This window comes from Empidonax traillii, unplaced genomic scaffold (genome assembly GCF_003031625.1).
Source record: "Empidonax traillii isolate 1590-97213 ecotype Southwest subspecies unplaced genomic scaffold, ASM303162v1 scaffold40:size2234952, whole genome shotgun sequence".
Taxonomy (NCBI): Eukaryota; Metazoa; Chordata; class Aves; order Passeriformes; family Tyrannidae; genus Empidonax; species Empidonax traillii.
In genome coordinates this window covers 1692248-1712996 of record NW_020955233.1, presented here as the reverse complement: position 1 = coordinate 1712996, position 20749 = coordinate 1692248, and the positions used below count along the sequence as shown (strand labels likewise).

The 20749-nt window shown below is 42.5% G+C and overlaps 1 protein-coding gene across 3 annotated transcripts in view; it reads left to right on the top strand.

Annotated features, from left to right (window-relative positions):
• Positions 1-20749, top strand: part of STAG1 (stromal antigen 1) — a 148899-nt gene that overhangs the window by 32131 nt on the left and 96019 nt on the right. For 2 of the 3 annotated variants that reach the window (XM_027878329.1, XM_027878328.1), the window contains exons 2-4: positions 4420-4554; positions 10982-11084; positions 18401-18580. In XM_027878329.1, the coding sequence (XP_027734130.1) occupies positions 4526-4554; positions 10982-11084; positions 18401-18580 (312 nt within the window). In that variant the 5' untranslated portion in view covers positions 4420-4525. The remainder of the gene's footprint in view (positions 1-4419; positions 4555-10981; positions 11085-18400; positions 18581-20749) is intronic. The other variant, XM_027878330.1, reaches the window with a different exon arrangement.

Here is a 20749-nt window from a genome sequence, read left to right as displayed (position 1 = left end):
CTGGGCTCTGGGTAGAGGGGAAGGGTCACTGAGGGCTGGCAGTGCTCTGCCTGAAGCAGCCCAGGAGGTGTTCTTGGCCTCTGCAGCCTCAGCCAGCTGTGTTGCTGGCTCCCATTAAATTGGTGTCACCAGATCTCTTTTGGGAAAGCTCCTTTCCAGAGGGTTGGCCCCAGACCTGTGCACGGGGTTGTTCCTTCCCAGGTGGGACCGTGTGGTTCCATTTATTGAACTCCCTGGGATTCCTGTGTGTCCCCTGCTCCAGCCTGTCCAGGTCCCTCTGAACGGCACAAACATCTGGTGGATGAACCAGCTCTCCCAGGGTTTAGTATTGGCTGTTGATGTGTCTTGGCAGGTTGAGAACTGTCCACCTATCCAAGGATCCTACTGGAATGGTGGCAGTGACAGCAGAGACACATTGGAGAGGGGTGTGCAGTACCCCGATGATGTGTCTGGTATGACTGTGAGGGATGTAGGAAGCAGAGCTGTGCTAGCCTAGTTGCTGCTGCTATTTCCTCCTCTTGTCATGGTTTGAGTGGATTAGGAATGCTGGAATGCCGCAGAGTGTGGATGGGCAGAGCTTGCTGTGCCCTGTAAGTAGTGAGGAACTCACTAGTGCTCAGTGATAATTTCTCTATCACTTGGATTTTCAATCTTGCTTTAAATACTCACTAAAATGTGATAAAGTGGAATATGGATTTTTCAGGAAAGGTATCAGGAAGGATGTAAGGCCCTGTGTGGAGTTGGATAAAGCAGGAAAAGCTAGAACTGCTCTGCTTGCGTGTGAGATCCTCTCTCATCTCTCACCTGGTTGATGGATGGGTTGGAGCTCTCCCTGGGTGAGCAGAGCAGGATTGTTTGTGCTGGGAGGGGCCTTTTCCCACTACTCAGATGTGTTTTTTGGGCAAGAATGTGAAAATGTTGCCTCTAAAGTGCCTATGAAAGCTCGAGTTTTGCACGCGTTGTTTGGGGTGCTGAGCAGAGCCGTGGCACACCATCGTGTGTTCCTGCAGGGAGCACTGAGCGAGGCAGCACAGGCATTTACCTGGAAAATGAGGGTATGGGGTACAGGCGCTACCAGGTAATTCTGGAGGACAACGCTCTGGTTGTTGGAGCCATTGTTGGACTAATTTTGCACTCAGATGGGACAAAGTTACTTGGTCAACAAGGGAAGGATTTTGAACTGGGAGTCAGTCTGATACCAATTCCCTTTTGGTTTGGATATCTTGCAGGCAGTGGAATTAGTTATATTTTAACTTCTATTGCTGGATTTAGTAGTTGGATTTCTTTGTTATATTTGTTTGGTTTAAGTTTTGGTCTCAGCTTTGGAAGGCGGAGGTACCTCGTTCATTGTAAAGTTAATTGAACTTGCTTTGGTTGTTGCACCCAGAGAGTTGCTCGGCAGGACTCTGTCAGCTTTCAGGGGTTTGTCAATCTTTTCATTCCTTTGGTTTTTGGCTGCAGTGGGTAAATTACTCCAGCACCAAAGAGACAAATAAACAATCCAAGGACTGCAAAAAAATGTAGGTAGCTTTGCATGTTACTGGACACTACAGGAAATATTGATAGAATGCATGTAGTGGATTCATTGTTGTAAAATTGTAGAGCCTTTTTTAAAGCTGATCTCATTGAGACGCTTACTGAAGAAAAAATATAATAAACCAGACAACTTACTAGAAGATATATTTTTTAAAGAGGAAGTTTTGTATAATGGTTATTATGTCAGCCCTGATTATTGTGCGTGGTTCGAAAACAGGCAAAAAAGGGAAACTTGTTTCCCAGCACATTTTTAAACTGACTGGTGTTTTCAGCTGCCTGCTTTATATTTCTCTATAGGTCATTTTAACTGTGCTAGCATATGTCATCTTTAAATATAGATGGGCAGGTTCAAAAAGCTGCAAACATGCCAAGGTCATTAAAATTGAGACTGAATGAAAACATCAGACTTTTTTTTTTTTTTTTTTTTTAATGGAAGCATGTTAAAGGACTGTGTTGTGTTTATTATAGTTTAAATAACCCAAAATGCCAGTTTATGAAATGTTCCTCCCCCTACTCTTCTGTTCCCCGGCATAAAGGTGACAAAATGGGAATATGTTTCAAGCTTTCAGGATATTTTTATAAATGGCTCTATTCTCAGGCTGAATGAGAGGAGGAGGCAGAGTTTTATTTTCCTGGTTATAAGAACATCATCTTTCAGGTGTTTCTTTTCCTAAAATGAGAATAAACACGAAGGTTCGTATTTGTGTAGTCCGTAAGGATCAGTGAATTTTCCACAGTTGTCAAACTTAATTGCACAGGTAAATTGAGAGCATGCACAGCCTGTTATTAGTCACTGTAGGACCTTATTTTATTTCCAGCCCACTCCTAAGCAATGTGGGTGATTAGTTTAAGGCTGCCCTTTGGAAGGAGGTGGTGGTGTTTCTGTGAGTGAGAGGAACGTTACTGGTGCTGGAAGTTGCAAGGCAGTGATCCCAGGGCTGGTCAGGGCTTCCTGACCCAGCTGTGTGGGCTGAGGCAGCAGGAGTTGGGACACCAGAGCAGGATAGCCAGCAGGGCTGTGCTGGATGGGTGTGACACGGCTGGTGGGTCACTACAGCTGAGCATGCACAGCCCAGCGGTTGTGAGGGGTGAGAACTGGGTTAAAAGAGAAAATCAAACAGAAAAATCCCACGTAGCAGTTGTACAGGATGCCTCAAACATCTGTGGGAAATAGCTCACATGGAGCACACATAAATTTTCTTGAACTTCTTTAGAAAGCTGTTCTGAAAAGTAAGGTTGCCCAGTATCCCGCTAGATTTAGATCATCTGAAGATCTAAACTAGATAGGTTTCCTTTGAGGTCCAGTTAGCATGGGTGTGTATGTACAAAAAATACACCTTTATCTTCAGCCTTGTTCCCGTTGTAGTGAACTTTGCCATTTCAGAGATCTGAGCACTGCCTTTATTTTCTTGTGTAGGAAATCAACTCAGAACTGAATTCAGTCTGGTGCTGTGTTACCAGAGTGTGAAGTGGTTGCTTTATGTTGTGGACTGGGCATGCCATTCCCCTTTAAACCATGGTTATGGGCAGTGTCTCTAGTGAAGAAACACTGATTTGGAAATAGCACAAATAGCATATATAACATTTTTGTTCCTGAAAAATTCAGACTAACTTTGTGTCATAGTGAAACTGGAGAGCTTTTTCACCTGCATGGCTGTGGAAGATGACCCCTTTTAAACCATTAGTGTTAGAGTGGTACCTTTAACTCCAAACAAACCTCTCTCCTGTGTTAGCATTTGTTTTGCAACAGAGTAGCTTACTAATTATATAGTATTAAAAATGGCCAATGAGACGGCAGCATATAGAGAAAAATTTAAATTTGAGACACTGTAAGTGAAAATGTTGGTAGCATGAAGTACCAAGTAGTGGAAGAACTAGTTGTGTGCAACTGTGAGTCTAATTGGAACTGTAGTATACAGAGGCAAAAAAGCGTTCACAATGTACAGTTTGGTAAATCAACAATATTGTGGTGTAGTAGGATGGAAATAATAATTTGATGTTGCACTGTTTTGTTTAGAATGGTGCACTTCCATTTAGATCCTGTGTCTGGTGCAGGTCACGTTACCTCTTCCTGCTTTGATTTTTCTGCTGCCTTGTGCAAAGCTATTAAAGCACAGAAAAACCTGCCCATGAAATTAAGCATTTAAATATTAGCGTTCGAACAAATCCCATGTTTTAAAATCATGCAGTTGGTATTCACTGCCATTGCTCAGCCGCAGTGCTCCATGCAGCTCTTCATATTACCCCAGGACCTGTAAAAGAGGAGAATGGAATAAATCATTTTGTTTTCTCCAGAACTTGCATTTTCTGGAAGAATAGGATGGCAGTTGTGTGCTTTATTACATTGAAGATTATTGAATCTGTCACATTGTGCTGTTATTTAGCGGTAAAGTCGCGTCTGCTGCGATTAGTCAATTCCTTGATTGGTCTTTTTGGGGAGAGAGATGTTACTATTGGGTGTAGTGGTACTACAGAGGCAGTCTGGTTTATTATTTAAACTTACAGCCTCACTTCCATCAAGTTAAAGTACCTTCTGTTGCAGTTATACACTTGCACAGCTTCTGACTGTTCTGTGAAGTTCAGTCACATAAAACTGTGAGCTAGGGAGTCTGAGTAAGTGCAGTGCCATTGAAACATAAATGTGTTAAATATGGGAGGTAATGCAGAACACATTTTTTTAATTGCTCAAAATGCCCAAAGAGAACTGTAAAAACTGAATGCAAGAATATGATTAAGCTGTTCTAGGGCCATCCATTCTAAATCTCATGTGGTTTAATAGTAGTGCTACTTCAAAATTGTCCTTTTTTGTTGACAGCACTTTTTATTTGATGTATGAGTGTTTTGGAATCACATCTAACAATTTTTTTTTTCTCTCTCTTACAGACTGGACTTTGACATTCTTTTCATGAAAGAGGTTTCCAAGTAGTTGTCTTATAATAACTTTGAGAAGAAGTTCTATGTAGCTCTTACTTTTAAGAGTGCTGCAAAAATGATTACTTCAGATTTGCCAGTACTACAGTGAGTATACATTTCTCTCTGTATTTGAAGTCTTTGCTTTTAAAAAGGTTGAAGTAAACAGAGAGGTGACTGTGAGGATAAAGCACAAACTTGAGAGAACTGCAGGTTAGTGTGACTGTTCTAGGCCTTCTCTGTTTTCATACACTGGAAAACTGTGTAAAGGACATAAACCACTTAATCTAAAATGTATTTCTTTCTACGTATGGAGATTTAACTTTTGCTTTGAAAAGCAAAACAAGATCTCTGCTATTTTTATGCTTCTGAATGTTGTGAGTGTTGGGTTTTGGTCGTAACTGACCATGTTGTATATTCCCATTGAGCACTTCCTTACCGTGAACTGGATTTATTGTGCAAAAAGCCTTTCTTTGGCTGCTGCAGTTGAAGACAGCAAGTGGATTGGGCACATTTTGGTCTTGCTGAGAAATGGGAGTGGCATGTACACATGGGAACATGGCTGGGCCTGGAGAAAGTGAGCTGCTGAGAAGAAGAGAGTGGAGGTTTGTAATGAGAGGCGCTGGAGAGTAAGTCAAGTGGAGTTAGGAAGGAATTTTAGAGAAGGGAACCTGCTCCTCACAGGCCGGGGGGGGGGAACACGACGAGGTGTAGAAGCTTGTGGGGCGAACTAATGACAGGGAAATAACAACAGGCCAAACAGGCTCAGCTTGGGGAAAATTAATTTATTGCTAATTAAAAAGGATTTGGATGATGGTGAGAAACAAAGACAAAACCCACAAAGTGTTCCCTTTTCCCTGTCCTTTCCCCAGTTCCCCCCCTGCTCCCCTCAGAGCCCCCTAGCATTCCCCTCACGGATCACACCCCTCACGGAGCCCCCCCCTCGTCCCCCTTCCCTTGTCCCCTCACGGAGCCCCCTCACGGAGTGCCCTCCTCGTCCCCTCACGGAGTGCCCTCCTCGTCCCCTCACGGAGTGCCCTCCTCGTCCCCTCACGGAGTGCCCTCCTCGTCCCCTCACGGAGTGCCCTCCTCGTCCCCTCACGGAGTGCCCTCCTCGTCCCCTCACGGAGTGCCCTCCTCGTCCCCTCACGGAGTGCCCTCCTCGTCCCCTCACGGAGTGCCCTCCTCGTCCCCTCACGGAGTGCCCTCCTCGTCCCCTCACGGAGTGCCCTCCTCNAATGTTTTTTAATGTTGGCCTTTTTTTTACCATGGGGTGTGAAGGAGCCTCAGTTTATCAGGATTGAGTGGCATTCCAAGCTAACATTTCAAGTCCCCTTACTTAAGAAACTGAATGCTTGGACAAAAAATCATTTGTATGCCCTTAATCGTAACATGCTCTGCATTACAGTTTTGTCATTTTTTTTTTTTTTTATTTTAAAGAAACTTGGTTGTGGATGAGCACAGGCTAAAGCCGGGGATAACATTGATGGGCAGCGTCAGCCTGGGGGGTTCTGATTAGCTTTGGGATTTGCTGTGGAAAAACATGTTCTGGGGTCATATTTTCCTGGATGTGCCACATTCAAGAAGTGAGAGAATATTTGTGAAATGTGCCAAGGATCAAAATCTCAGAGATTCTGTCGTGGCCGTGGTAGGAAAGGGATATTCCTGTCCCCAGTTTGAGAACCCAGATGGCTTAAGAAGTGAGTGAAATATCATAGAGTTCAAGGTTAAAAGTGCCTATTAATGGATTTGGTAACTGCACACCAGCTGAAAAACCTGAGGGACATTAAAGGTATCAGCATGTTCTTTAATCAGAGGATGATTGTGAGCCACCAATACTATAAACATTAAAAAATGGAAGAAAACACGTATGTATTTTATTTCTAGTAGAACTGGGAAGTATTTGATGCCATTGTGCGAAGTGTTGGTGAGATACCATCATCAGTAGTATCTGCAGTTCTGATTGCTTGTAAATAACATGAGATCTTTCTTTTTAGAAAAAAAAAATCGGCAGGATTTGCACATGAAGGTTTTGAGAATCCCCTGAGGGGTCAGAATCTTAAGCCTGGTGTGGAAGAGCTATCAGAGAAAGGGATAAGCACTAATTCAGAAGGTCCCAACCAGGCTTTTATCAGGAATAAGTCTAGCTAAGGGTGAGGAAACCTGAAGCAATCTTTGGGTTAGGGTTGTTGGCTTCACACATTTAGATTTGGGAAGCCACTGTCTGGTTCCACCCAGAAAGCCAAGGTTTTCTTTCCAGCTCTTAAATAAGCTGCTTTGAAGGCTTATTCTGATCTCTCACTTGTGTGCCTTATTTCTACTTTTTAATAACATTTTTTAATCTTTTTTGGCTACTCTCTTTAAACAAATATTCCTGAAGTCAATTTGATATATTAATGTACTTTGCTTAGGACCATATCAAATACTCCCCTCCAGAATTCTTCTCTGTTGAGGGAACATGAAAGGAGAAATCTTTAACCTTTCTGCATTCACAGAATTGGCTTCAGAACACAGTGAAGACGTGATTTTGCTTACTGGTGTTTCAGATGTTTGGAGAAAACCCGTGGTGCATTTGAGCCGTGTGACGGACAGTTCTGAGCCTTCTCTCAATGGGATGACTCATGTTTGCTGTGAGGCATGTTCCTCTTGGAGTGTGGAGGATCAACCATGAGGGCTGATTCATCCATGATTCATGAGCCTGTGCATTTAGCCATTTTTCTTCATCAATGCTTTTTTTTTTTCACAAGGCTGAATCTGGTGGTGGCAGTAGTTACTGAATTTATCTCTATGGAACCTTGAGCCACCTCAGGAGCACTGATAAAAGCTTATAGAAGTGGTTTTATTTACAAAAACTGATACATAAACTCAGTTTTTTGCTGTGTTGTGTTTTTAAAGGGGCGTGATGTATAAACTCCATAGCTAGGGCTTTATATAATAGTAGAAAGAAGGTAAATTGTTTTCATTTATTTTGCAGAGATGTGGAATTTACCATGTTTATGGAAATATATTCCTCAGAACCATGACATGGTAAAAGGCTGCCCAGTAATCTGTTAATTCTTTAACATATGGATGGTTTCAATGGCTAGTTATTAAAACTCCAGAGTAATACCTGGAGTTTTAAGGAGGGCTCCTGGAGTTATTGCCACTTTTCTGGCATGCTTTAGTCACCACAGAAAACAGAAAGCAAAGCAGAATGAACTTGAGCTCCTAAAAGAGGTTATCACTTGTGTGCTTTGCTCTGTTTGCCCCAGTCCTGTAGGTCCCCCGCACTCTGCCATATTCTCTCACGTCTCTGTCATGTCAAAGGAGTCTTAGAGAGGAAAGGTTTAGCCTTATGCGCTGCCAGCTTCTCCTCTCCTCAGATGAGGCAGGTCTCCTTAGGCCCAGATTATCTTCCCTCACAACAGCTCCGGGAAAGATATAAATTGTGACTAAGCCGAAGTTTCCCCCTCAGGTGACTGGTCACACACCCGAGGAGTGAGGGCAGGATAATTCTGGTCTATTAAGATGTGGATAACTGCCACCAGATAAATTGCTTCCTAGCAGTTCTTGCAAGATGTGTATGGAGTGAGGGAGATGGATGCTGGCCAGCTGCTCCTCTCAGGAGGACCTCTCGGTGTTCCAGACCTGACAGAGGTGCAGGCAGCTGGGAGGTGCTTTTCTCCTGTTCTGAGTTCAGAAAGAGGAGGAAAAGGGCACGATGAGTGTACCCCGAGCAACAGCAAGGCTGGGACAGGAGCAAGAGGCACAGCTTAAGGAACTCAGGGCCCCACTGCAAGGACCTTTTTGTGCAGGAGTTGCATGATTCAGGCAGAATTCCCTGCTGCTTGAAATGATGTTTATTTTAATGTTAAATCAGCCAAGGACTGTAGGTTGTCCTTGATTCTGTCTCCCTACTTCAAATAAATGCTAGGGTTGAAGGGAATTTACTTTGTGATGTTTTCCCCTTGCTCCTTACGTATTTAAATTCTTTGAAAGAAATCTCCTCTCTGCCTCACTGTTGTTAGGATGAGATTCATCTTGTTTAATTTTAAACATTTATATTTGAGCTGCTTGTCTAGATCAATGAAGAGAAAATAAAGTCCATAAAACTTAAACTGTTTGACCAATTTTGAACACTGACCTTAGCATGAGGCATGTTGCACCTAAAGATTTTCTGTTCTGCATTGTATACTTCTCAAATTTAAATAAGATGAATCTCACCCTTAGTGCTGATTTATTGAGAGGGAAAAAGCCAAAAAGGCTTCCAGCAAGCCAGAGAAGTTATACCAGAAGCATATCAAGAGAAGCAGGCTTAAGGCAAGTCTGTTTAAGGCAAAGAAGAGAGGACTGTTAATAATTTAACTTTTCCTTCCATATTCAGTACTTGGTAACAATTGAAACTTCCAGAACTAAATACCCAAATCTCCAGAGGTTTTGCTAGACCTGAACCAAGGCTATAGCAAAGTCAGGTTTTCTGTGCACAAGATACATGTGAAAAGGTAGTAGAGTTTAATTTATTTATGTAGCTCTAGCGGTTTCCAGGGAAGGGTTGGAGCAGTTTGCCTGGGAGGATTGTTGAATCTGGTTTTAATGGAGAGAAATCTTTGTATCCTGATGATCCTGGGGGTGCAGGTGTGTAAGCTGGAAAAGCACAGTATTTCTCTAAGAATGGGGATATTGCTTAGACAGACACACCATGCCTAAAACATTTTCAGTAAGGATCTGAGCAGACCAGAGAGAAGCTTGGGTATTTTGCAGAGAGCAGGAGAGAATGGTTTTGATTTCTCTACAGTAGTAGACAGCAGCAGATATTTTTATGGGTTCCTCAGTTCTGTATTCAAAAGGTATTAAAATTGCCACTGTGAGGCAATACACATTTTTGTCACGTGGAGTTGCAGTGTGATGAGGTCTTTGAGTAAAGGCTGCATTCAGCCATCCCCATAAACATGTTTTCAGCAGTGCTCACTGCATTGCTTTTCTCTGCTGTGGCCCTATTTTACCAAATCATTTTGAAGTCTGTGTGGGGTATCTATTATTTGGCTTTGGGCTTTTTACATTTTTGATTTTTTTTTTCCCCCCACATTCATGGCTTGATACTAAATTTCTCAAGTCTCATATTTATGTACCTGGATACTGTTTTTTAATCTATGGTGCCTGGTTTTCTGGGGTGTTTGGAGTATTTAGAGATAATCCATTGAAGTTACTCCCAGAAAAAGAGGTTCATATATGTTCTTCTGCATTCTGGTTTTTGTAAAGGATTCTGTGGACTCCTGGGTGTTCTTGTGCTTGCAAATTGGAAAAAGTTGGAAAACAAAGTCTTGATATTGGAAATTCATCATAGTTCTGTGGAATGATTTGAGGGAGAGCAGACCTAGACAATACAGTAATTTCAGTGAAGAATAGTATCAGAACATTCCTGATTCTGATACAGAAATGTCTTTCTGCATTATTAAATAGCTTTCTTGGTCACACAGCAAATCTGTGAATTCCTGATCTATAAAACAAAGCAAAAAATACCCCCCAGACACTGTGGAAGGTCTGTGTAGATCCTCAGCTCGCTGAAGCCTCTGTTCTGGAAACCAGGTCACTGATCTGCCTTTTGTGTTCGAGGCTTTATTAAACACCACCTAGGTCTGGTTTTCACCTGCCCCCTCTTTGAGTAATCCAGGACATTTTTAGTTGTTAGTTAAAATGTGCAGAGATCTCATGCACTGCAGGTCCTGCTCGGTACAAACAAAGCGTGTCAGTAACAGGTGTCATTTTGCATGTGGGATCAGCTGCCAGCCAAGCTCCTTCAAGCAGCCAGGTCTGTCTGGAAGGCAGAGAAGTACCTGTGCATCTGGCTGGGGACATGGTGAAAACTGGCGGAATGTTTTTCTCCTACTTTATATGGTCTTAAATCTGAAACAGCAATGAATGACAAATGACAGTGTGGGCTTCTCTGCTAGCAGGCATCGACCAGAGTCAAGGCTTTTCCTTTGTACAAGGGAAAGCATCTTTGGAACTGCAAAAATCATAAATGTGTTCAGACCACAGGGAGTTTTCTGGTTTGGGCCTCACAGTCAGCATTAATGCTCTTTATTAACAGCTGCAAGTCCTCGGGGTGCCTGAAAACACAGTGTAACCCGAGTGAAACTTGTGTGTCCCAGCGAGCTGGCAGCTGCACTGACCCCCCAGTGCTGTCTGTGGCCCTGAGAGAATGGCAGCAGTCACTGAGAGGGAAAGAAAGTTGATACATGGTGGGATTGATGTACTGAGGATGTGCTGGTTGATATGGCCCGCTTGGAAGCATAGCATGGTTTCAAGTGAAGCTGTTAATTTAAACAACTTCCAGTCAATAAACTGACATTCCAGCCCGTGAAAAGGTAAGGCTGTTGGCCAGGGCTAACAGTGCTTGGTTCCTTGGTTTGCAGAATGAATGTGGCGAGCCTTTTAATGCTGATTTTGTTTGTTTGTCTGTTTTCTGGCTTAGGACTGAGTTTTTAATCGGTCGGTTATGGATGACTTGTTGGTTTCAAATCATTTGAATTTATCTAGTGTTTTTCCCCCCTAGGGATTCTACAAACGAAACTACTGCACATTCAGATGCTGGCAGTGAGCTTGAAGAAGCAGAAGTCAAAGGAAAAAGAAAAAGGGGCCGTCCTGGCAGGCCTCCAGTATGTGTAATTTAGTTTTGCTTTGTTATGCATCTATTTAAAATTGACTGCAAACTGTTTTTCATCTCATCATCTTGTGGTCATGTAAATAGGCTTTTATTGAGTTCTGTGTCAAACTTTGTGAAGACTTGTAGTATGAAATATTTATCAGATTGATATGCAAACAGTGTTTGGAGTGTCTAAAAAGGGACATAAAAATGATCTCATAGTAGCTATTAATTTTTCTTTCACTTACTGCTCACATGGACATTAGAGTTTTGTTTTTATTGCCATATTGCAGCGTTCTTGCAGACGTGAGAACATCCTCAGTAAGCACAGCCACTTTACTTTCTGTTTGAAGGTTGTAATGGATTTTAAGTGACAGATGACATTTGAGCCATCCTTTTAGTAAATGATAATCTCATAGTGGGAAGAGTTGCAGCACAGTATTAACTAGATGCCTCAGAAAATCTATTGGCATATTTGAAAAATTCATGTGATTGACATAAGCTGCATCCCACGTGTAGATTGGGAGCCTCAGCCTGCAGTGGGGGATCTTGTGTCTGCTGGTTTATAGGAGTCTGCCACTGCTGGCCCCTGAATAGGAACGTACAGAAGAACCCTATTACACAGGGTATTTAAGGAGGCTTCTCTTTTGTTTTAATTTGTTTTATGGAACAGCCAATTTATTGGAAAATAAAGGGAAAGTTCTGCGTGTCATGTTGTTCTTCATCTTGGTCCTCGAAGGGCTTCCACTCTAAGTGTTAAGTCTTTAAACATGGGCTGGTGAGCTCTAGGAGTGGACAGAACCTTGTGTTCCTCTCAGTGTGCTGGCCAAGGAGCAAATTCCTCCTTAGGGTTGGTTTTCAGTTTGCATCAGTTTCTGAACTTCCTTTGGGAGCCAGCATTTTAACTCCTGGAGTCTTCTGGGCACGTTGTCTTCCTTTTTGAAAGATTTTGGACAATTCCCTATGATGTGAGTATTCCTGATCAGATGAATGGATTTGCTCAGGAACATGGAGCTTCTGTACAGGAAACTTTAAAGAAGCACCTGAAGAGAACAGCTCGTCTGTTTGTATAGCTTATAAGCAAAGGGCAGAATCAAAAATTACCTTAGGAATATCTCAGCAGTAAATTTATGGGGGTTTGCAGATCTAATAAAAGAACCAGGCTGGTGGAACCTGATTGCTGACCCAAAAGGTCATCAGAATGGAGGACCTGAAGTTACAGCAGCACTTTTACCCAGCACACACTCGCTGGGAGGGAAAGGGGTGTGTTACAAAAGGCATCTCTCATCTCTGTGTTTCAGTTTATTAGTAGCTCCTGTGGGAACACTCACTGGAACGCTGTGCTGGTCCAGCTCTCAGGTTTCTACACGAGGAATTGCTCATTATGCTCAGAACAACTCCAGGCTCATAAAGTGTGTGATTGTAAAGTGATGAAGGTGCAGAGGAAGCAGCCATTGCTTCATCCCCAGAGTGATGGGCTGTGAGCTGCCTGCTGCTGCTGCTGCTAAGGAGCAAGACCTCAGGGTTATCAGGGGTGATTCTGGGAAAGCATCATCTGACTGCTCAATAGGGGTCAAAACCCCCCAAATCCAGTCTTAAAACTTGGAAGAAGAAAGTAGGGAATAAAAGAAATAGTGTCCTTTGTAACACTGTGGTTTGCCAAAAATTGGAATAATTTATACAGTTCTACCTTCTCTTCCCCTCTTGACCTCCACCCCAAAATCTCAAGAATTGGTATCTTTAGGAACTGGGAGAAATTCAGTGTGGGAAATCAATAATGATCAATCATGGAATGGGGTGGGAGGGAGCTCAGGAGGTCTCATTGCAGCCTCCTGCTGGGAGCAGGCTCAGCTTTGGGATTAGACCACATTGCTTGTGGCTTTTCCAGTGTGGCCTTGAAAACCACCAAAGCTGCACAGCCTCTCTCAGCTGCCTGTTTCATTTTATGTCATGATAAAGTTCTCCCCTGGTTCTTCTACCAAAAAAAAAAAAAAAATCCCAAAAGCAAAAAACCACTCAATGCCAACTTGATCCTTAGCTTTCATGTTTTTAATTTCTGTTGTAGACCTGAAGAAAACCTGTTCTGCCCAAAGGCTCTTCTGGTTTTTGTGGTTAAGGGTTTTTTTCTTAACTAAAATATTATGGTCTAATAAAATTGGATATCTTTCTGTAAATGCTGATTTGCTGATGCCCGTAGGCCATCAGAGCTCCAGTGGCACTTCTGCCATAAACATATTGACTTCTTTTGGGAAGGGAATTTACTCCTCTGTGTAGCAGCATGGTTCTATTGCAGAGCTGCACACAATGTACTCCAGTAAATACATGTATGTATTTTAAACAGGTTTCTGCTGTAGTTATGGAATGGACTTGACCTTTTAGCAGAAAGATGTCTACTACTGCAGGATTTTCCAGACTGTTTCCCAAACAAAGACACTCCTCTTTGCAGATTTGAGACTTTTGTAAGAGGATGATGCTCTTTGGAAAATTTGCCCTTTGTAGCAAATATCTCTTCAAACATAGAGAACCATAATATTTTGAGGGTGCCTTCCCTTCCTGAAAAACTTGGAAATAGTTGATCTTTAAGATCCATTTCAACCCATATTGTTCCATTCTCAAACACTGCTTTTCAAGTAGCCTCTCCACTTCTATGGGACTATTCTAGTGAATACTTCACCAAGTAGACTAGACAGTAAATTTGCAGAGAGGTGAAGTGTACTGGGCTTTCAGAGTAGCTCTCAGAATCTCTGCTTGTCCTGAGGTCACCAGCCCTTGCTGTGAATTCAGCAGGAGCTGCACCATGTCCTGCTCTAGCATGGTGGTGGCTGGGGCCATCCCCTTCCAAACACCAGCTGCCTGTGGAGTGACTGGCCAAGAGGTGAATCTGTCCAGGCAGGGGGATATTTTGGTGCATGTTTTTATGTGGTGCTGTGTGTGAGGGTCCCATCCAATATCCATTTAATGAATGCTGTGAGGTGTATTTAAGGAGTGACAGATAAAGGTCCTCCGATTGAAGCTCCTCAGTAACATTGGCCCAGATGCCCTTTCTGTGTGTTGCATTGTTGAAATACGAGGGTGTGGATGTGCTTTCCTGTTCCAGGTAGGGGATGTGAAAGCCCAAGGGCTGGTGATGCAATGCAGTGTTCACATTAGGGAGCTCTGGCTCACATCAGTTATTTATCTGTCCTCTTTGTCTCCTCTTTTGAATCAACACTGTTCAGCGTTGTTGGAATGCTTTATTTTACCCTACCTGGCCTTACCTTCCCAGGGGCCCAGAATAGCTTGGCTTAAGCCTCAGCTCTTAAGGGTTGAGTGAGTGAGAGACATTCCTGGCTGTATTTCAGCTTTGGAGTAGGAGTAGACAGATTCAACCTCTGGAACTTAGAAGATAAAGAAGAAACCTCAGTCCCTCTGTTCCAGAGGTGGCAATTGGCTCTGCTGATGTCTCTCTCGTCCCATACTCGGGGCCACAGTGTGTCTTTCTCCAGTTAAGGCAAGATGGAACAAGGCACTTCTGATCCTTTTGTCCCCAGAGCAACCTGGACAGTTTTGCTTCCAGGTCCTTCTGTAGTTTCTGGTGCAGAGTAAACACTACACAGTGCCTTATCTTTGCATTCGTGGGGGAAATTGTAACTTTGCAGCAGACTCGTGGCCTGATTTAATCTTGTAGCATAGATGTTAGATACAGCAGGGGATTGAGTTTTGCTTCTAGTTCCAAATCATCCGTGTGCTGATTAATAACAGGGAGGAATCCTCTTGGAAGATTTTTCCCCAGCAGTGGAGGTTTGTGGTTTGGTGTGATTTCCCCCAGTGTCCTGTTTCAGCTTGCTTGCCTGGTGCTTTAGGTCTGTATTTCACTAGAAATGCAGATTATCTGTAGCATCAATGGAAAGACTTTTCTGTTCCCCCACCTGTAGCTTCCTGGTGGAGAAATCCTCACAGCACTAAAAGTTTTCCTTTTAAGCTTTTGGTAGGATGGTCCTTGTATTTTTTGGCAATCTAATTTATTCTTAATTTTTCTGTGGTAGTAGTCAGTATTTGGTAGCAGTTGCCTCAGATAGAAGGATTGAAGTGCTTCAAGCATTTCTAGCAGACTCCTCAATTCTTTAAGGTGACGTTGTACCATGGGGTTTTTAATCAGGATTAATTTAGAGAGAGTTCAGACATTACCACTCTTCCACTTAACATGAAGTTATAACACAGAGGTCTCTCAAGAGGCTGATGCCTTGGGGAGGCAAGTTCTTCAGTCTTACTCAAGTGGAGGTTAAAAAGCTTCTTCCATCTATCTTGAGAAATGAGGTATTTATTGCTCTGAATTACTTACAGTGTGAATGCACATAGAGGCCATCATTTTACACTGGCACATGAGGTGGAATTACTGACCTGTAACACTTCTCCTGTCTTTATTTCTTTGGGAAGTGCATCAGATCAACTTGGGGAATGTTAATGGAAATGTCAGGCCACTTTCACTTTTTTTTAATAGTCCGTGAATTAACTTTTACTGTATTACTTGATTTTATAAATGTGGGTCACTTTTTTTCTTCACAATAATTTTAAGGACATGAAAAGTATGACTTGCTACAAAATTCTGAACTGTCATTGTTTAACTGCCATCAAGGTAAGTATTTTGTTTCCCATTTACCTCAGTTTAAGCCTCGAAGCAACAGGTGAGCTGTGTGCCCGTCAATGTGGCCATTTTAGAGCTGCTTCTGGGATGTAGTCTGGAGCTTCTGAATTTATAAATCCTCAGCTTTGGTTGTTGTCAGTTGAATCTACTTCACAGATCTGAAATATCCTCAGTAATTTCTGTCTTCGTTTGGCACCTCAGTCAGTCCTTTTTCGACATGCCCCAGCCCAGCTGTCGTGGCTATGAGAGTGAAAGCACAGGTGTAATTGCCGCAGGCTCACAGCTCCAAGCAGCACCTTCCTTGGGGTGCTGGGTGATTAAAAAGCCTCAAGCATTCTTACCCTGTCATGCTGCTTTATCCCTCCCCCTGGTAGTCCTAACTCACCTCAGTGCTGGCTCTGCCATTGCAGCAGATACCTGGATTATGGAAGTTGTTACAAGGATTTATGAGTACATTAGATATGATATTGCTAACCAGCTTGTCTTTCCCAGGACTTTTCAGAGATCCCTCTCATAAACAGGAGGAAAATCAGTTTTGAGCCTGGAAAACAGTCAGTTCTTAACCACCTTAGGATTCTGACAGACTAATGCTTAAAAAAGCAAAAAGTTACAAACATGTCTGTCAATGCAAGGAGGTTTGGGCTGGAACCTTGTGGCTGGAAGGATGAAAAGGGACATGTAAAGACCACCACTGAGCTCCTTTTAGGACACAGATGTTCTGTTTTTCCTGTATCTTGATGACCATTTGGTGAGTCTTCACAAGAGAAGACCTGCTCCAAATTCCCTCTGCTCTTGAGAAACCTCCACTTTTACACCAGTCAGTGATGGTCTGACGGGTTTCCTGAAGCCACACTCATCCTTGGGCAGGGCTCAAGCTTCTCCTTGTGGAGAAGCTCTTCATGGCATTAGAGGATGGGTTTGTTTTGTGTTGAGCTGAAGGACCACCCTCTGGTGAGTTCAGCTGTCTCTTTTCTGGCATGCAGGGCTTTCTCTCCCTGGCATCCTCAGTGCCAAATGTAATTTTTGGATTCATAGCTTGACTTTGCCCCTGCACTTCCAGGAACACCTGCCTCTGCAGGTATTCCACAGCTACGCTGTGTCATGAGTGAATCCTCTCTGTGTCCTATGGATGTACCAGTCCATGCTTTTCCTTCACTTGCTTCAGTGGTGTTGGCTGTCTCCATCTGGGATAGAGTCATAGAGTAAGTGTCTGGAAGGGACCTCAGGGATCATCTGGTCCAACCTTTCTTGGCGAAAGCACATCTAGAAAAGACAGCCCAGCACCCTCTTGGGCTGAATCTGAGGTGTCCAGTACTGGGGGAGCCCACTGCTTCATCTCCCTGTGAACAGTTTTCCTTTTGAAATAGGGTTTCTCTCTGGCCTTTGTGCTCAGGGGCAGAACCTGTACAAAGCTCAGACATGTCAACACAGCCTGAAAAGTTTCTTCCCGTGAATTTGGGAGCACTGTGCGAGTAACACTGTGTGTTAATGAATAAGGTAACGCCACGTGCTCTGTGCTTGCTGACCTTTAGAGGAACAGGCTGGAGGACCTGTATGAGACTTGCTTTTGTATCTGCACTCTGGGTGAGATTGAGCTTGGGCTCCCTGTCAGATGCCTGCTGGGTGGGAGTGCTGTGGAATGGACATAGTGCCTCTCCACCTGCAGATCATGTTAATCCTTGCCTAGCTCAGAAAGTTCTAGTGTTGGATTTTCTTCAGTTTCTAGCGGAGCATCCTTTGTCTGCTTGTTTTGTCTCTTGAGGCAGGATTCAGTACAGATCCTGCATCTGGATTTAGCTGCCCCAGCTTAGATGCAGAATGGCTTTTGTTAAATGGAAGACTTGTTTTCTCCCCTGTGAGAGATGTTCTTATGGTCAAAAGAAAATCTATACCAGAGAGAAGTCGACTCAGTAATATATCTGGTGTTAATTCAGGGCAAGGATGCTGAGATATTTCCTTGGGCTTGAGGAATCTGCCTTTGTCCTACAGTTAGTCAGAAGTACATTTGTCTGTTATTTCTGTATCTCTTCTGAGGGCTCAGTGGTGCTCTCACCCTTCCAATTCAAACTACAAGTCTTGATCAAAGCCCCTCCCTTTTCCCAGGATCCCTGACAAAAAGGGGGAAAATGTTTTAAATGTCATAAAATTTTGAAGCAAGGGGCTGTTGTGATGATCTAGTAAATTTGGCTGTACAAATTCAGTGATTTATGTGAAGAGATGACTCTGTGCACAGTTTTACAAAAGTTACGTTAAAATGAAAAGACAGAAAATGAATGTTAATATTACAAGTGTATTTTTAATAACTTACTGTCTTACAAAGATTGTCAGTTATGCTAAACGTTTATTTTGTGTTCTTGATTTTATTTGTGTTGTGTAAAACTAATATGGGTACTGATATGAAGTGGTACTTCAGCTCTGGGAGTTCACCACTGCTTACCTTGACATGGCAGTGGCTTTTCAGCTGTTCCTCAACAACAGGTGATCAATAAATCCGTGTACCTGAGGGTCAAGCCCTGACAGCCTGGTTGAACTCGCAGCTGACCCTGCTTTGGGCAGGAGGGCAGGCTGGAGACCTGGGGAGATCCCTTCCAGCCTGGCTGGTACTTGTGTATATGTGTGTGTGTGTACAAACATTAATGCTTCTGTATGATTTGTAAAGCCTTTGGGTGTTTCAGATCTAGCTATAATAAACTTTCCCTCTGCTGGTTTTCTTTGCCCAGTCTGCCACCAAGAAACCCCGCAAGTCTCCAGCAGACAAGGGGCGTTCCGAGTCCGGAACCCGAGGAGTGAGTCGTGGAAGAGCGAATGGCCACCCTCAGCAGAATGGAGAAGGGGACCCTGTCACTTTGTTTGAGGTGGTTAAGCTGGGAAAGAGTGCTATGCAGGTAAAATATCTAATTGTGTTCCCCCTTCCCAGTTCATTGTGCCCGGATTGCAGGAGTTCTGCCTAAGCTTTTATAAACAATTGTGGTTTCTCATAACTATTGTCCAGTAGACTGTGTGTGTGTTAAAGTGTGGGACAGAATGGGCTTGGACTGAGGGCTCTCATTGTACTTCTGAAGGACAAGATGCAGATCAGAAAGTCATGCATTTCAAATCCTCCCTTGTTTTGTTCATTACTTCCAGGTTATAAGTACGTGTTGGTATAAAGCAACCCATTAAAGAATATCCTGGAATCAGATTTATAGGAGGAAAAAGTATATCACATTAGTGATGGATCCAAGGCCTTTTTTGTTCACAGGTGTTTTCAGGAATAGCTGCTGACATTCAAGCAGTTAGGAGGACTTTGCACTACAGTTTGCATTCTTGCTGTTCCCACCAGGACAGCAGGTGAAGGCTAAAGTAGTGGCTTGGACATCTTCTGTGTCTGAGGGAAAACATTGGCACGCTTCAGGCAAATTTTTCATCGCAAACCCAATCAGATAGTTGTAGTGAACTGCCTGTGGAAATGTTTTTGACTCTTTTATGTTCAGAGGCCTTACAGGGTGTGTGGGCCACATGAGTCCACCTCTAGAGCCTCCAGAGATGATTGGTTTTGACAGTGCATGGTTTTAGTAAAGCTGCTGTGCTGCAGCCGGTGTTTTTGGCACCCACAGGAGGGACAGTGAGCCCAAAACACTGTTCAGCTGGGGCACTGCAAAGCTAACAGTTCTTCCTACCGAAGGGTTGTTCAAGCAAACCTACTTTTCTCTGCATTTCAACAGAACAGGGCTTGGGCAGCATCACTTGCTTTATCACTTGCTTTGGTTTGATGCTGACTAAGATGAGGAAGTTACAGATTTTGAAAATGAAGTGTCAAGTCCCATTTGCAGTATTACTTTAGTGGAGCTAAAAGCTGAGTCTGATGAACTCCCAAAGGAATCGAGTATTCCAAATGAGTGAGAGCTGTTGAAAATGTTTTTCAGTCTCAAATCTGTAGAAGATCTGAGATGTAATTTTAAGTAAGTAATGAATTGGAAGAAAATGAGAAATTTTTTTCTTCTTAGTTTCTGTATTTACACTTATTCAGGATTGACCTTCTTATCTAGTAGGTGAAGACAGAACAAATTTGCTGCTAACAAAGCTACAGATTCCTTGTGCCTTTTTTTCCCTACATCAGAGCTTCCAACTTTGCTTGATTTGCAACACTTTTACAAATTCCGTTTTTGGCAGGATTTGAGGAAACATCTGGAGTCTGTTTTCTGGTTTTACTGTGGTACAGAACATACAATATACTTCGTGTAGTATGTTTGTCTTTAGAGTTACTGATATTTGCAAGAGCCAAATGGAAAGCAGTGGGTGATTGCTGTGATATTTGATGACTCCCTGTGTGTGTGTGTGTGTGTGTGTGTGTGTGTGGAATTGACTTCGATACCCTTCATCTATCTCAAAAGAGCCCAGCCTGCGTGGAGGGGAGAGAAGCAGACACAGCACAGGCTGAGCAGTGCACAAATTACACCCAGATAGTGAAGGAATAGGCAGGTGTGTTTGAAGGCCTGGACACAAACAGGCGTAAATGACTCGAGCCATCATTTCTAGAGTATGTGTTACTTCTGCACCTTTGAAAAAATTCCTGTTGGTAAGAATGCTAAAAAAAAAAATAAAGAAAGAAACTCTGTAGTAGGAAAGAGAATGCAATTAAAATGCGATTTAATATTTTTAACTTGCACTTCTGGGCAAGAATCTCTTGTAAAACCGAGGTTCTGTAAGCCAAACTTATTAGTGTCTTTATACTAATATTTTTCTATAATAGCTTAGGGATTTTAATGTAATAGGAATGCTTGGCATTTCTGGTTTTCATAGTTTTGATGCAGATTTTCTGTACCCAATCTTAGCAATTTTGTCAGTATTCCAGTTTTCAAACAAGTGCCATATATTTGTATTTGTCAGTTCTTTCCCTGTAATATGAACATTCTTTTTTTTTTTTTTTTTTTTTTTTTTTTTTTTTTTTTTTTTTTTTTTTTTTTTTTTTTTTTTTTTTTTTTTTTTTTTTTTTTTTTTTTTTTTTTTTTTTTTTTTTTTTTTTTTTTTTTTTTTTTTTTTTTTTTTTTTTTTTTTTTTTTTTTTTTTTTTTT